We start from the raw sequence: 16,437 nt of genomic DNA, 5'->3' as shown, positions 1-16,437 counted from the left end.
AAACATAGTAACTGGAAGTATTAAAATCTCCATTTGGGTTTAAATATTGTCAGTGGTTAGCTGGTACTGGCTTGTGCAAACCATATCTGTGACAAGGTAACCAGTAATGCGTGGTATTCTTAAAATGTCTGTGGGCTAGAGTGGAAAGGTTTTAAATTAGTTTGTAAATTAATTGAGTTCATAAGGAAGTGATCTTCTGGGACTGAGTGGGTGTTTTTTTCAGAATCTTGGAAAACTCTATGCACAGAATGAGAAATACGACCCACTGCTGTTTTCTAGTAGAAACACAGTAGAACTAACTTGACATTTCTTGCAAGTATTGTTCCACACTAGCCTGCATTCAACAGTTTCTAGAAATACTTAAGAGCATCTAACTTTGGGCAGGCAAACTTTCCTAAGGAAAGATTGAGATTATGCTGCCTCCTTTTTCTCTTCTGGGATAAAACTAGGACCTTTCTAAATGTTTCCTTATCTCAAGGCTGCAAGTTACACTGGATTTCCTCTATGCTGTTTAAAACACCTCTTTCCAGATGAAAGCCTTATCAAGACTTCAGTGCTGTCAAAAGGAGCTGTGGATGCAGCAGGGAAAATGTTGGGCATCAATCCTTTCATTCAATACACATGTGATTGAGGGAAAACAGATTTTAGGCCACTGCACTAGGAGTTCCCACACGTAGTCGGTGTGCTTGACTGTAGCTGCATTAACCTTTACTATTATACATACTCTTACCAAGTGAACTGCACATTGCCTTTTTTCCCCTGTTCACTGTAGTTTTTTGAAGCTTGATAAATAACTACAGTTGCCACAATCAAGAGTCTGTCTGTGTTTATGGTATACTAAAGGGAAATAAAATTTAAGAGTTGGATAAACAACCTATTGTAGGTTGTGCTTTAGTGTTTGCTTTTTGTTTGCCCTTCTGTATGTGGCGCTGGTACTTCACAATTGTGTAAAGACCCTGCCTGTCCTCTTAGGTGTTCATCTCCTGCCAGATACTAGAAACTATGAAGATGCATAATACCACAGCTAGCAATTCATGAGAGGTAGTAACTTTCATATGTTTCTTGTTGCTATTTATCAGACTTCTGAATAGCCTATATTTTGAGTAGCTTTTTGTAAAGAAACTTTGCATCATTCTGAATATTTAAAATTGCACACATCTCATCATACAGATGAGCATACAGATCTCTGACATACTGAAGATTAATTTTAGTTCCACAGCTGTTTACAAGAATTCTAAATTCATCTTGGAATAGAATTGATTTAAGCAGGTTGGAAAAGACCTTTGAGATCATCAAGTCCAACCTGTCACCCAGCACAATCTAATCAACTAAACCATGGCACCAAGTGCCTCATCCAGGCCCTTCCTAAACACCTCCAGTGATGGTGACTCCACCACCTCCCTGGGCAGCACATTCCAATGGCCAGTCTCTCTTTCTGTGAAGAACTTTTTCCTAACATCCAGCCTAAACTTCCCCTGGTGCAGCTTGAGACTGTGTCCTCTTGTTCTGGTGTTGATTGTCTGGGAGAAGAGACCAACCCCCACCTGGCTACCACCTCCCTTCAGGTAGTTGTAAAGAGCAATGAGGTCTCCCCTGAGCCTCCTCCAGGCTAAGCTCCCTCAGCTCCAGCTCCCTCAGCCTCTCCTCACAGGGCTGTGCTCCAGACCCCTCCCCAGCTTTGTTGTCCTTCTCTGGACACCTTCCAGCAACTCAACATTAAAAGTACTGCTTTTTAGTACTTTGATTTAGAATCTTGGAATGAAGACACATTTTCATATGTCTAGGAAGTTGACTCTCTCCTATTGCATTACTATGCTAGAATCCCATATTTCTTCCTTTCTTAGCTCTACAATTCCTGGTAGATTTTGCAACAGTGTAGTAGTTGCTTTTTGATGATTATTTTTGAAGATAAAATATTCATAAGGAATAACTACATATTGTAGAACATAAGCACATCATGATTCACCAGTGAGCAGTTAAATCCATGTGTTTTAGGAGTACATTTTTGACAGCAATGTGGCTTTCTTACTCCTGTTGTCCTGAAATGACTGAATGACTTTGTGATAATGATGCCCTCTATATTTTTCCTGAGTAAAACTGAGAGTGAGATTTTAATCTGTAATAATGTTTTTCAGTCTGTGCCTCTTTCCTGTTGAACACTCTGGTGTTATTCTGCTGCACATATTTTATTCAAAGCAGTGAGAAGGAGATGAGATTTATTTTTGTATTCCATTTGTGTAAAAAATCAGTTTCTTGAAAATAAAGGCCTTGATGTGACGAGCAGCTCTTAAGTTGTATGTAAAGCACATGCTTGGTTACCTACAAGACTCTGAAACTGACCACTTTGCAAGATACTGCATTGTTCAAAAGTAGTATGGACTTGAAATCTGAGATTAAAATACACGGTAGTAAGACTTTGAGTTTATTTTCTGTTTTACATGCCTGTGTTGGAGGGAGGTGATCCTCCCCCTCTACTCAGCCCTGGTGAGACCCCACCTGGAGTACTGTGTCCAGTTCTGGAGCCCCTATTACAAGAGGGATGTGGAGGTGCTGGAAGGTGTCCAGAGAAGGGCCACAAGGATGATCATAGGGCTGGAACACCTCTCCTATGAGGACAGACTGAAGGGGTTGGGGCTGTTCAGTCTGGAGAAGAGAAGGCTCCGAGGTGACCTAATTGTGGCCTTCCAGTATCTGAAGGGGGCTACAGGAAGGCTGGGGAGGGACTGCTCAGGATCTCAGGTAGTGATAGGACTAGGGGGAATGGAATGAAGCTGGAGGTGGGGAGATTCAGGCTAGATGTGAGGAGGAAGTTCTTCCCCATGAGAGTGGTGAAGCCCTGGAATGGGTTGTCCAGGGAGGTGGTTGAGGCCCTGTCCCTGGAGGTGTTTAAGCCCAAGCTGGATGAGGCTCTGGCCAGGCTGATGTAGTGTGGGGTGTCCCTGCCCATGGCAGAGGGGTTGGAACTAGATGATCCTTGTGGTCCCTTCCAACCCTGACTGATGCTATGATACTATGATAATGCAAATGAGCTCTGGTTGTTCTGTGTAGGTAAGTCTCCTTCAATGAATCCAAGTGTTCCTGTTCTTTAGGAACCTGAGGGATAACTGACAAAGGCAGTAGTTCCAGCCCCTTGACAACCTGAAGTGTCTACTGCTTAGATGATAAGCTTTACCTAACGTGGTCAAATGGCACATTTTATTCTTTCCCCTTCCCCCCAGTTCAGAAGCACACTGAGCAAAGTCTTAGCACTGTGAAATTTAACAGGAGTTGTGGTGGAAATCTGTGAAGGGGAGGGACTTCGATGCCAAGCGTTTTGCCTCTTCACTCGGTGTGGAATCACTTAACACTGCCAGGATGTCATGTAATTTAACAAGGGATGGATGCTTGTGTTGGGCTAACAGCTATAACAAATTCAGATGTCACAAAGATGATGTAGCACACTCATCAATACCATTTTCTACAGTGACTGTTACAGGAACTTCTCCTGTTTGTGGTGTTCTGATAATTACTGTTACAGTGACAGTGTATTCCATAATGAAGTTGCTATTAATGTTGATACTGTGGATGAAAATTTTGGAGAGTGATGTAGAGCCAACAGGACAGTACAGAAGATTGGTTGGCTCAGATCCTGTGTAAAGTGAGGGAGGTATTATCGGAGTTCCTGCTGGCTGGATGTGTACAAAGTCTTCTGGAGCTTGCGAGGATTAGTGAGAATATCTTGTAACTCGAATGGTAGTTGCTTCAGGTGCTGTTTATGTTACTGCAAGCAAGTTTGATAACCTCCCACTATAGAGCAGTAACTGCAGCAGTCATTTCCTTGCTTTAAAGAATGGATTGCCAAAGGTTGGCTTTTCCTCTCAGGAGTTACAGGCTCGTACATGGTAGTTGCATGGATTAATTTACTTGTGGCTTACCAAAGTTTGTTGATTGTATCACACTTCTGGGAATGACTGTTTTTAATGTTGCTTTTCTAAACTATTCATTGTCTTAGTGTTGGGGTGGGTTTTTTGGTGTTTTGTTTCTACAAAATGTAAAAACAATACTTTACTACTTTGTATCTGAAGGTATTATTTCAGGCCCAGCCAGCATGGATTTAGGAAGGGCAGGTCCTGCCGGACCAACCTGATCTCCTTCTATGATCAGGTGACTGCCTGGTGGATGTGGGGAGGCCTGTGGATGTAGTCTACCTGGACCTCAGCAAGGCCTTTTGACACTGTGCCCCATAGCAATCTCCTGGCCAAGCTATCAGCCCCTGGCTTGGACAGGAGCACACTGCGATGGGTTAGGAACTGGCTGGATGGCCAAGCCCAGAGAGTGGTGGTGAATGGTGCCACATCCAGCTGGCAGCCAGGCACTAGTGGTGTGCCCCAGGGATCAGTGCTGGGCCCCATCCTCTTTAACATCTTCATTGATGATCTGGATGAGGGCATTGAGTCCATCATCAGTAAATTTGCAGATGACACCAAGCTGGGGGCAGAAGTTGATCTGCTGGAGGATAGAGAGGCTCTGCAGAGGGACCTCAACAGGCTGGACAGATGGGCAGAGTCCAAGGGCAGGAGATTGAACACATCCAAGTGCCAGGTTCTGCACATTGGCCACAACAACCCCAGGCAGTGCTGCATACTGGGGTCAAAGTGGCTGGAGAGCAGCCAGGCAGAGAGGGACCTGGGGGTACTGGTTGATGGTAGGCTGAACATGAGCCTGCAGTGTGCCCAGGCAGCCAAGAGGGCCAATGGCATCCTGGCCTGCATCAGGAAGAGTGTGGCCAGCAGGAGCAGGGAGGTCATTCTGCCCCTGTACACTGCACTGGTTAGGCCACACCTTGAGTCCTGTGTCCAGTTCTGGGCCCCTCAGTTTAGGAAGGAGGTTGAGTTGCTGGAGCATGTCCAGAGAAGGGCAACGAAGTTGGTGAGGGGTTTGGAACACAGCCCTGTGAGGAGAGGCTGAGGGAGCTGGGGTTGCTTAGCCTGGAGAAGAGGAGACTCAGGGGTGACCTTCTTGCTCTCTACAACTACCTGAAGGGAGGTTGTAGCCAGGTGGGGGTTGGTCTCTTCTCCCAGGCAGCCAGCACCAGAACAAGAGGACACAGTCTCAAGCTGTGCCAGGGGAGGTTTAGGCTGGAGGTTAGGAAGAAGTTCTGTGCAGAGAGAATGTGCTGCCTGGGGAGGTGGTGGAGTCACCATCACTGGAGGTGTTCAGGAGGAGACTTGATGGGGTGCTTGGTGCCATGGTTTAGTTGATTAGATGGTGTTGGATGATAGGTTGGACGTGATGATCTTGAAGGTCTCTTCCAACCTGGTTTATTCTATTCTATTCCATTCATTCAGCCTTAATAGATAAATTACTTTGAGAAGGGTAAATGATTGTTTAGTGTCAAGCTGAATGTCATTTGAATTTAAAATTCAGTATTTAGAGTAGTTTTGAATACTCTCATTTTTTAGGTTCTAAAAATTGCATGCAGGGTATGAAGCATGAACGAATAGCTGGACTGGTTATGGACAAATTCAATTTTAATGACTCTTCAGGTTGTAGACCCTGCATGTGTTTCATGATGCTGTGTATTGTGAAGCTCAGTGATTAAAAATTAAGGCTGGTAAGGACCAGTGGAGGCTCTGGCCTTACCCCTGCTGTAAGCAGAACTAGCTTTGAAGTTAGGACAGGTAGGTCAGGGCTGTTTGAATTTTGAACATTTCCAAAGAGGGGAATTTCACTTTCTTGCTTGAGCATTCTTGTGTGTAAACTACTTTTTACCTTTTATCTGGTTGGGATTTTCTGTGTTGCATGCTTTGCCTATAGTCTTGTGTCTTGCTGTGCATTGATGAGAAGAAGTTGTCTGTGCACTTTAGTAGTGTTCTAGCTAGTGGGAGGCTGCAGGGAGTGCTTTGGTTAGCCTTCTGTTTTCCAGCCTGAAGATGTCATAGTATCAGTCAGGGTTGGAAGGGACCACAAGGATCATCTAGTTCCAACACCGCACAGTAGATCAGGCTGGCCATAGCCTCATCCACCTTGGGCTTAAACACCTCCAGGGATGGGGCCTCAACCACCTCCCTGGACAACCCATTCCAGGGCTTCACCACTCTCATGGGGAAGAACTTCCTCCTCACCTCCAGCCTGAGTCTCCCCACCTCCAGCTTCATTCCATTCCCTCAGAGTTCTGTCATGTGCCTGCACACTCTACTGGACTCAAAAGTATGTCTGTATTGAAGAAGACTGTGTGGAGGGGGTGTGTGGCAAAACTGGACATTGTTTCAGATGGGAGCTCTCAAGTGTTGAGTAGAGGGGAGTAATTGCTTCCATCAACCTGCTGCCTGCACTGCAGCTAATGTAAGAGTGGTAACTGTTAACTGTATGTGTGTGCCTACAGTCCATGAGCTGCTTTTTAAGGTGACTGAAGCATTGTGGCCTTCCTTATATTTATCTACCCAGTTCCCTCATTGCTATCCTTTGTTATGCTGGTATTAATGCCCTTGTGTAAGCCTGTGGCAAAACCAAACCAAGGAGCTAATCTAGGTTGAAGCAGGTCAGTGTATATTGTCAGAACAATTTTCTGTTCCAGGCAGCTGTTCAGAGAATAGAACAGAATAAACCAGGTTGGAAGAGACCTTCGAGATCATCATGTCCAACCTATCATCCAACACCACCTAATCAACTAAACCATGCAACCAAGCACCCCATCAACTCTCCTCCTGAACACCTCCAGTGATGGTGACTCCACCACCTCCTCGGGCAGACCATTCCAATGGGCACTGGGTTAGGAACTGGCTGGAGGGCCAAGCCCAGAGAGTGGTGGTGAATGGTGCCACAGCCAGCTGGCGGCCAGGCACTAGTGGTGTACCCCAGGGATCAGTGCTGGGCCCTGTGCTCTTTAACATCTTTATTGATGATCTGGATGAGGGCATTGAGTCCATCATCAGTAAACTTGCAGACGACACCAAGCTGGGGGCAGGAGTTGATCTGCTGGAGGGTAGAGAGGCTTTGCAGGGGGACCTCGACAGGCTGGGCAGATGGGCAGAGTCCAAGGGCAGGAGATTGAACACATCCAAGTGTTGGGCTCTGCACATTGGCCACAGCAACCCCATGCAGTGCTACAGGCTGGGGTCAGAGTGGTTGGAGAACAGCCAGGCAGAGAGGGACCTGGGGGTGCTGGTGGATGGTAGGCTGAACATGAGCCTGCAGTGTGCCCAGGCAGCCAGGAGGGCTGAGAAGGTCACAGGACTGCTTTCTCCTCTTTTTGTTGGTCTTTGCTCCTTAGTAGGTGAAAGTGTGGAAAGGGAGGCATAGGATAGGCTTTAAAGACAAACAATAGCAGACCTGCAGAGCATTAGCCTCCATAGCTGGGATTTTCCTGTCAGTTTCATTACATTCACTTTTTCCTGTATTATGTTTGGGAATGTGCAATAGAGCACTCTGGGTATTTCCCCAAAAGGATAGGTAGGCAGTGCTGGTGCCACAGGTACATGTGACCCAAGTTGAAGTGTATACTGAGTTTCCCAGTGCAGTAGCAGGAGTATGGAATAGAACAGTAGAGGGTATGCTAATAATGAATTGTAGGGAGTATCTGTGCTGGGATTGTGGCTAATTAGTAAGGATTGCCCTTTGCAAATTAGTTGGGCGTACCAGCAAGACTGAGTTTGACCTACTTCTGATAAAAAGGTCTTTTCTGTGTTCTGTTTGGTGTGGTAGTGGTGTTTCTTTTCCTTTTTTCTTTTTTCTTTCTTTCCCCAAGGCAGCCCTGTAAAGCAATATTGATCATAACTGGGTATTTGTTATGCCACATTGTAACAGCTGTACAGCTTTCCAACCTGTATTTTAGAATAGAATAGAATTAACCAGGCTGGAAAAGACCAACCCATCACCCAACACCATCTAATCAACTAAACTAGTCTCTTCTTAAACACCTCCAGTGATGGTGACTCCACCACCTCCCCAGGCAGCACATTCCAATGGCTAATCACACTTTCTGTGAAGAACTTCTTCCTGACACCCAGCCTAAACCTCTGTTGGTGCAGCTTGAGACTATGTCCTCTTCTTCTGGTGCTGGTTGCCTGGGAGGAGAGACCAACCCCCACCTGGCTACAACCTCCCTTCAGGTAGTTGTAGACAGCAACCCCAGTCCTCAGCCTCTCCTCATAGGGCTTGTGCTCCAAACCCCTCCCAGCCTGTAGCATTACATGGAGTTGTTGTGGCCAATGCGTAGAACCCGGCGCTTGGATGTGTTCAATCTCCTGCCCTTGGACTCTGCCCATCTGTCCAACCTGGCAAGGTCCCTCTGCAGAGCTCTGCTACCCTCTAACAAATCAACTCCTGCCCCCAGCTCAGTGTCATCTGGAAATTACTGATGATGGACTCAATGCCCTCATCCAGGTCATCAGTAAAGAGATTGAACAGGCTGGGCCCCAGCACTGATCCCTGGGGCACACCACTAGTGCCTGGCTGCCAGCTGGCTGTGGCACCATTCACCACCACTCTCTGGGCTCAGCCTCCAGCCAGTTCCTAACCCAGCTCAGAGTGCTGCTGTCCAAGCCAGGGGCTGACAGCTTGGGCAGGAGTTTGCTGTGGGGGATGGTGTCAAAGGCCTTGCTGAAGTCCAGGCAGACTACATCCACAGCCTGCCCCACATCCACCAGGCAGTCACCTGAGCATAGAAGGAGATCAGGTTGGTGAGGCAGGACCTGCCCTTCCTAAATCCATGCTGGCTGGGTCTGATCCTTTGGCCATCCTGCAGGTGCACTGTGATTGCCCCTAAGATGATTTGCTCCATGATCTTGCCTGGCACTGAGGTCAGGCTGACAGGTTTGGAATTCCCTGGTTCCTCCTTCTGCCCCTTCTTGTGGATGGGCCTCACGTTGGTCAGCTTCCAGTCATCTGGGACCTCTCCAGTGAGCCTGGACTGGTGGTAAATGACAGAGAGCAGTTTGGCAGCTCATCTGCCAGCTCTCTCAGCACCCTAGGATGGATCCCATCTGGTCTCATGGACTTGTGGGGATCCAAGTGGCTAAGCAGGTGTCTAACTACTTCCTCCTGGATTACAGGGGAACTGTACTGCTCCCTGACTCCATCTGCCAGCTCAGGTGGCCAGTTGTCAGGAAGACAACTTATCTTGCTGTTAAAAATTGAGGGAAAGGAGGTGTTAAGTACCTCTGCCTAGTCCTCATCTTTAATGACAAAGCCTGTTTCTGGTGTGAAGGCTCTGAGTGCTCTGATGGGCCATGATGGCTTAGACAAGTCTCACCTGAAGTCCTTGTCAACTGATCTGAGTACAGAAGTGAGTTAACCTCTAAGAAACTAGGCCAGTGTTATCCACATGGTTTTGATTGCAAAGCTCTATTGGTAGAAGTCTTTTGAAGCATGTATGCTTCATAAATTATGTACTACTGAACTTCCTGTGCCCCAGTGGATTGTCTTACACACACCCCACTTTGCAGGTCACTGGTGTAGGCTTCTTGACTTTCATTCTCTAATTCTGCTCATGGTATTGAGTTCTATTTTCAAACTGTCTTCACTGAATGCAGTTTCTGTTTCATACATCAGTCACTGATTTGGCCCACTGTATGTTAGCAGTGAGGAGGACAAAATTTGTGTAAGTTGTGTATAGGAAACCTGAAAAGACAGCAAAAAGCAGCAAACTTAACTGTACTTTGTGGTGTAGAAAAAGTGCTGGAAGGCTTGCTTTTGGTGACACATTATTAAATGTTCATCTGTGTCAATGCCATGTACTGCTGAAGTTGCCCTCTTTTCCAAATAGACTGAATGAGTAGTTGCTTTAGGGCGTGCAAGGACACAATCTGATTGTGCACCTCCTCTGCTGCTGTCCTGAACAGGATGCAGTGAAGGTCTGTATCAGTTTAAAACATGTAAATCTGCAGATATGTGCTCTTGTAGATCTTGGGCATGTGTGGTGAAATGGGGATAGAATTTAGTCTGAACAGGTAGGTTTGTGGCTTGATGGTGAACTAGATTGTTCTTTCACAGACCACATACCTCTGTGTGTTGTATGCTGATCCTGTGGTTTTTCACATGCAGCATCATGTTAGTGTTACCTGCTCGTAATTTGTGGAGGTGTTGAGATGGTAGCCATCTGTCTGTGCTTTATTGGCAGTTTGCAAAGTGCAGGAGCATGCAGAAGGCCCTTAGCCTGGGAATGCTGATTGGAGCAACTGTGTATGGGTGTATTCTTGGCTCTGTCACGGCATGGTGGCAAGCTGTATGAAGGAGTCTTTATGTATAATGTAAGGAATGACTTTATATAAGGATTAGCATTTCGGTAGGCTAGCATTAAGAAAACCCAACCAACTAAGCAAAAAAACATGTACAACTTTCTTTTCATTCTGCTAGTAATGGCCAGAATTTCATTAAAGCTTGTTAGGAGTCACTGAATGGCTTAGGTTGGAAAGGACCATCTACTCCAACCTCCCTGCTGTGGGCAGGGGTGCCTCTTGAACTAGACTTGGCTGCTCAAGCCCTCATCCAGCCTGGCCTTGAACACCCCCAGGGAGGAGGTACCACAGCCTCCCTGGGCAGCCTATTCCAGAGTCTGACCACCCCCATGCTGAAGAACTTCCAGTCTAAACCTGCTCTCCCTTCAGTTAAAAACCATTCTCTCTCGTCCTATCTCTTACAAAAAGTTACTCTCCAACCTTCTTGTAGGATCCCTTCAGGTACTGAGAGGTTTCCCCCGTCTCCTCTTCTTTAGATCTTATCCACATAGGAGGTGTGTTCCAACCTTTGGATCATCTTTGTGGCCCTTGTCTGGACATGCTCCAGCAACTCTCTGCCTTTCTTATGATGGGGACACCAGAACTGGATGAAGTATTTGTGGTGGCTGAGTAAAGGGTAGGAGTTACCTCGCCCTGCTGGCCACACTCCTCTTGGTAGGAAGATGCACTTGTTGGGGGGTGACTGTGACTGGTTGTTATTCTGGTGTTTATCAAAAAATCAGCTGCTGACTTGTGTTTCTTGCCTGTTGTAACCTCATCCAGTGATAGGAGTTTACACTATGTCTGACAGAGTTTTTTTCTTGTATTTTATTTGTGAAAGGAGGAAACCCAGCAAACTATTTTTTCCTAATAAAGCCAACTGCATGTTCAGCCAATGGCCTGAATAACGAAGAACATGTACTACCATTGTGGTGGGCTGAAAGGCAGCTCCTTCCTTGCCTCCCACCAGGGCAGAAAAAATGAGACTGGGACAAACGGATGGCAGAAGTGGTGGAAAGTTTCAATGGAAAAGCAGTGAATGTTTTACAGAGAGCCACAAGCACAGTGACAAAAGAGATCCCAAAGCATACCCAGAGCATCCCAACACTCCCCCTTTCCCCCACCTGAGGGTACACCCAAAATCCCCAGGGCTCTTTCTTCCCCGCTCCGCTGTTAGGCTAATCTCAGATCTGAGACTGCCCTTCCCCCTTCTCCTCCTGGTATTAGGCCTGGCTAGGCCCCAGGAGGCCTCGAGGTGTCTCCCCCTCCATTTCCAGATAGGGAGCATCTCCATAGGAGCGGTGAGGGAAGAAAAGGGAAGTGCAGGACTTTGCAGGTGGTTTTATAGGGAGCAGGACATTATGGGATGAAATATGTAACCTCCTGTGTTCACCCACTGGGCTGGACCCTTGGGACACCAGAGGTGTGTCTTATGTGGCCACAGCAGGGGGGCACCCAGCCCAAACTGCTACAACCATTAAGATTTTTCTCCCCTTGGTGTTTTCATGGAGTTTCTTTTCCTTCTTTTCCTGATGGAGGTTTTCAAGAGTGTAGTGTACTTGCCAAATTAGTTTTAATACCCCCAGGAGTACTGTTTGCAGAACGTTCTCTGTGGTCACTTACCACAGAGAATATTTAGGTTGGTAAAGCAAAAGACCTTTTTCTAAACCAACAATGTCAGTATTGTCATAGGCACATGGGGTGGGATGTGCACAGGTAGGCATAAAGTGTGAAAGGGCATGTTGACTTTAATAGAGCTGATTTTTACTTTTAGTTAGCTGGGAGTCATTGAAGCCATGCTCTTGAGAGATGGATTAGGTTTTAGAGGAAATAAAAGCTTTCTGTAAGTAGCAACAGTGCAGAATGCTAATCACTTAAAATGAATGGCTTAATAATTTGTTCTTATTAATGCTCATTTACATTTAAATCTCGTGACATCATAAAATATGACTCATGTAGCATTTAACTTCAAGAGCAGTGCTCGTGCGGGCGGTTGTATGCAACAGTGAGCAGCAGAATAACTGAATTATGGGAGAAATTAATTTCCTTAGGATGCATAATCACCTCATGAATGCTGATTTTTGTTGGCAGTTGACATAGTTCCCAGCAGCTATGCTTTGTTTTCCAGTTTGCCCAGAGAGGTGTTACTGAGGGATCCTTAATGAGACGTTAGCTCTGGTTCTGCTTCACCTTCACTATAAGTTCGAGTACAGGTGGCTGAAGGAAAAAAGTCTGAATGTGGCTGTGCAGTATAGAATAGAAGAAACCAGGTTGGAAGAGACCTTCAAGATCATCATGTCCAACCTATCATCCAACACCACCTAATCAACTAACCCATGGCACCAAGCACCCCATCAAGTCTCCTCCTGAACACCTCCAATGATGGTGATTCCACCACCTCCCTGGGCAGCCCATTCCAATGGGCAATCACTCTCTCTGTGTAGAACTTCCTCCTGACCTCCAGTCTGAACCTCCCCTGGCACAGCCTGAGACTGTGTCCTCTTGTTCTGGTGCTGGCTGCCTGGGAGAAGAGACCAACCTCTGCCTGTCTACAGCCTCACTTCAGGTAGTTGTAGAGAGCAATAAGGTCACCCCTGAGTCTTCTCCAGGCTAAGCAACCCCAGCTCCCTCAGCCTCTCCTCACAGGGCTGTGTTCCAAGCCCCTCACCAACTTCGTTGCCCTTCTCTGGACATGCTCCAGCAAGTCAACCTCCTTCCTAAACTGAGGGGCCCAGAACTGGACACAGGACTCAAGGTGTGGCCTAACCACTGCAGTGTACAGGGACAGAATGAGCTCCCTGCTCCTGCTGGCCGCACTGTTCCTGATGCAGGCCAGGATGCCATTGGCCCTCTTGGCTGCCTGGGCACACTGCAGGCTCATGTTCAGCCTACCATTGACCAGTACCCCCAGGTCCCTCTCTGTCTGGCCGCTCTCCAGCCACTCTTACCCCAGCCTGTAGCCTGTATAGAGGACAGGGTACTTTCTGCTAGCCTGAAGTGTAAACCAGCTCCAAAATCAGTGATACACAGAAAAATTTCAGGAAAGAGGTTACAAATTACAGGACAGCTAAGGTGGGAAGGGATGTCTGGAGTTCACCTCATTCAGTATCCTACTCAAAGCAGGCTTAGCCAGAGCAGGCTGCTGAGAGATGTGGTCCATCTGGGTTATGAGTAACTCCAAGGATGAGGACTCCACAACCTTGCTGGAAGTCCTGTGCTGGTATTTTACTACCCTCAGAGTTTGGTGGTGTTTTTTTGTGTTTTGTTTTTAATTGAAAAACCTCAAACATTTTAAGTAGATTAGGTTGGTTGGCTGTTCATTCGCTGAGTACCCCTGAGAAGCATTAGGCTCAGTTTTCTTTACACCATCCCACTAAACATGTGGATAAGATATCCTCAAAGATGTCTGTTGCCCATCTGGAATGATGAAGCCACTTGTTTAAAAGATGCTCCAGTCCCTTTATTGCCTTAACTGTTATGGACATCTCTAGGAGGGAGGGCCTGAAGAATGAGTTATGTTGATCTAGGGAGAGTAAGTTTCTATGTGGTATGAAGTAAGAGGGAGGACAAAGTGAATTGAAGCCAAAACTGTTACTAAATTTGATTGAGATAAATATGATAGCAAACTTTTCAAGCAAAGCTGGGGAAAAACCATACCCAGTGATCAATTTGATACGATTAGAAGATACTGTGAAGATTACATTAGATAACTAAATGGAGACCAGTGTATCAAGACCTATGAAATGCTTGCATCAATTGAAAATTGAAGTGGTGGAGATATGTGATCTTTACAGAGAGTAAGGGAGGATGAAGCTGTCCTTGGAGTTAATGACAGGGAAAAGGAAGAAGGTGCAGTCTCTGATACTGAGAATTACAGTGAACAGGAGAACCAGGGTGTGCAAAATGGAAGCTTTGAAGGAACAACCATGGGGGAGAGAGTGATGGAATGCGTTTGGTACCTGAACCAAATAGGCAGTGTGTAAAAGAGTTGGCAGTTGAGATATTGTGAAGCTGAAAATGCTCTGTGTCCAGTGAATGGAGAATTCTTATATTCAGTTTGTGTAATGCAAATTAATTCCCCACTTATGGCTAAAAGTCAGAACTCTGCACTATTAATCACAACTTTGTTTAAATACACTTCTGGGGGAAGTGGAAGTGGACACTTTGTCCTTAGCAATAGCTAAGAAATGTGCTAGAAAATAGTGGTGGTCTAACTGCTTTGTAATGCCTTGGCTATAGTTTTTGGTTCTAGCCTGTAACAGCACTGTCAGATACTCATCTAAACTTACTTGCCTTTTTGGCTGAACAGTATTACAGTCACTAAATTGTAACGGTCTCTCTAACTTCTGTAGGGTTTGGTTATTCCCTCGCTGGGATTAGGTGGGAGTAAATTCACACAGAAGCATTTTAAGTGGAGTCTTGAGATTGTATTCTGTGTTGATTTCTAAACCCCTCCAAGTTTTAAATTTTTTACTACTCTTAAAAATCATAGAAGCTCCATTTAATGAGTTTGGTCAATAATTTGTCTTCTTCCAGCTTAAAATTCTAGGAATCTAAATGGTAAAGCATTGCATGGGATTTTGTATATTATTACATGTAACTGAACTAGATTTTGAGATCTGTGGGCTTCTGTAGAACATGCAAGTTTAAGAGCTTTGCCACTAGTAGCTTTCTGTCAACTTTATAAATTGTTTGATGAAAATTACTGAGATACTCTAAATTGGTTTTATTGTTGAAAGCGATTTTTGTCTGATACATCTGCCTGGGGAGGTGGTGGAGTCGCCGTCGTTGGAGGTGTTCAGGAGGAGACTTGATGGGGTGCTTGGTGCCATGGGTTAGTTGTTTAGGTGGTGTTGGATTGGTTGGTGGGTTGGACACGATGATCTTGACGGTCTCTTCCAACCTGGTTTATTCTATTCTATATTCTATACCAAATATCATTCCTCTCCCCTTTTGTTCTAGTTGTCATGGATGATGACGACGATGAATCCTGTCTCCTTGATCTTATTGGGTAAGTTTTCCTTAAGCATTTCTTTCAGAAAAGTTGGTAACAATAACTTTGCAAAATCATCTTCTGAATGATCATCTCCACACAAGAAATGTTTGCTGTCTCACATGTAATAAATGAATAGGACTTGCACCTTTCTCATGCATGCAAAGCTTCCGGTGAAATGGGTGAGAGCTTTTACCTCAGAAAAAACAGAGTGTCACCACAGTGGCTGTTGTAATTGGGGGGTTACTCTGTGGATGCTACAGTGAAAGTATCACACACAGTATCACTAAGGTTGGAAGAGACCTCAAAGATCATCGAGTCCAACCTGTCACCACAGACCTCATGAGTAAACCATGGCACTAAGTGCCATGTCCAATCTCCTCTTGAACACCTCCAGGGATGGTGACTCCACCACATCCCTGGGCAGCACATTCCAATGGTGAGTGACTCTCTCAGTGAAGAACTTTCTCCTCACCTCCAGCCTAAACTTCCCCTGGTGCAGCTTGAGACTGAGTCCCCTTGTTCTAGTGCTGGTTGCCTGGGAGAAGAAACCAACCCCTTCCTGGTTACAACCACCTTTCAGGTAGTTGTAGAGAGCAATGAGGTCTCCCCTGAGCCTCCTCTTCTCCAGGCTAAACAACCCCAGCTCCCTCAGCCTCTCCTCACAGAGCTTGTGCTCAAGGCCTCTCCCCAGCCTTGTTGCCCTTCTCTGGACACCTTCAAGTGTCTCAATGCCCTTCTTAAACTGAGGGGCCCAGAACTAGGCACAGTACTCAAGGTGTCATTGTGGTGGTGAGAGAAAGTTCAGTTCTCCCACACACACAAAGAAACCATGGCTAACTCAGTTGGAGAAGCGAGAATGGATGAGAGCTATGTTTACAAGCAGGATGAGATGCAGTGAATAGAATAGAATAGACCAGGTTGGAAGAGACCTTCAAGATCATTGCATCCAACCTATCAACCAGTCCAACCCACCTAAACAACTAAACCATAGCACCAAGCACCCCATCCGGTCTCCTCCTGAACACCTCCAGTGATGGTGACTCCACACCTCCCCAGGCAGCCCATTCCAATGGGCAATCACTCTCTCTGTGTAGAACTTCTTCCTAACAACCAACCTAAACCTCCCCGGCGCAGCCTGATATATACGCAATATACAGTATTTACAATATATACAGAAATATGCAGGAAAGAACGTGATACAGGACAAAACTCCCTCCACCCTCCTGTACCCCCTCTCTCCCCCTA

General features: G+C 46.0%; 1 protein-coding gene across 3 annotated transcripts in view; it reads left to right on the top strand.

Moving 5' to 3' along the window:
• Positions 1–16,437, top strand: part of BICRAL (BICRA like chromatin remodeling complex associated protein) — a 62,367-nt gene that overhangs the window by 18,416 nt on the left and 27,514 nt on the right. For all 3 annotated transcript variants that reach the window (XM_068165088.1, XM_068165087.1, XM_068165089.1), the window contains exon 2: positions 15,159–15,207. In XM_068165088.1, the coding sequence (XP_068021189.1) occupies positions 15,164–15,207 (44 nt within the window). In that variant the 5' untranslated portion in view covers positions 15,159–15,163. The remainder of the gene's footprint in view (positions 1–15,158; positions 15,208–16,437) is intronic.

The sequence above is a fragment of the Melanerpes formicivorus genome, unplaced genomic scaffold (assembly GCF_026170545.1).
Source record: "Melanerpes formicivorus ecotype bairdi unplaced genomic scaffold, bMelFor1.0.p_v2 SCAF_84, whole genome shotgun sequence".
NCBI classification, from domain to species: Eukaryota; Metazoa; Chordata; class Aves; order Piciformes; family Picidae; genus Melanerpes; species Melanerpes formicivorus.
This window is presented reverse-complemented; position numbering and strand designations above follow the sequence as displayed.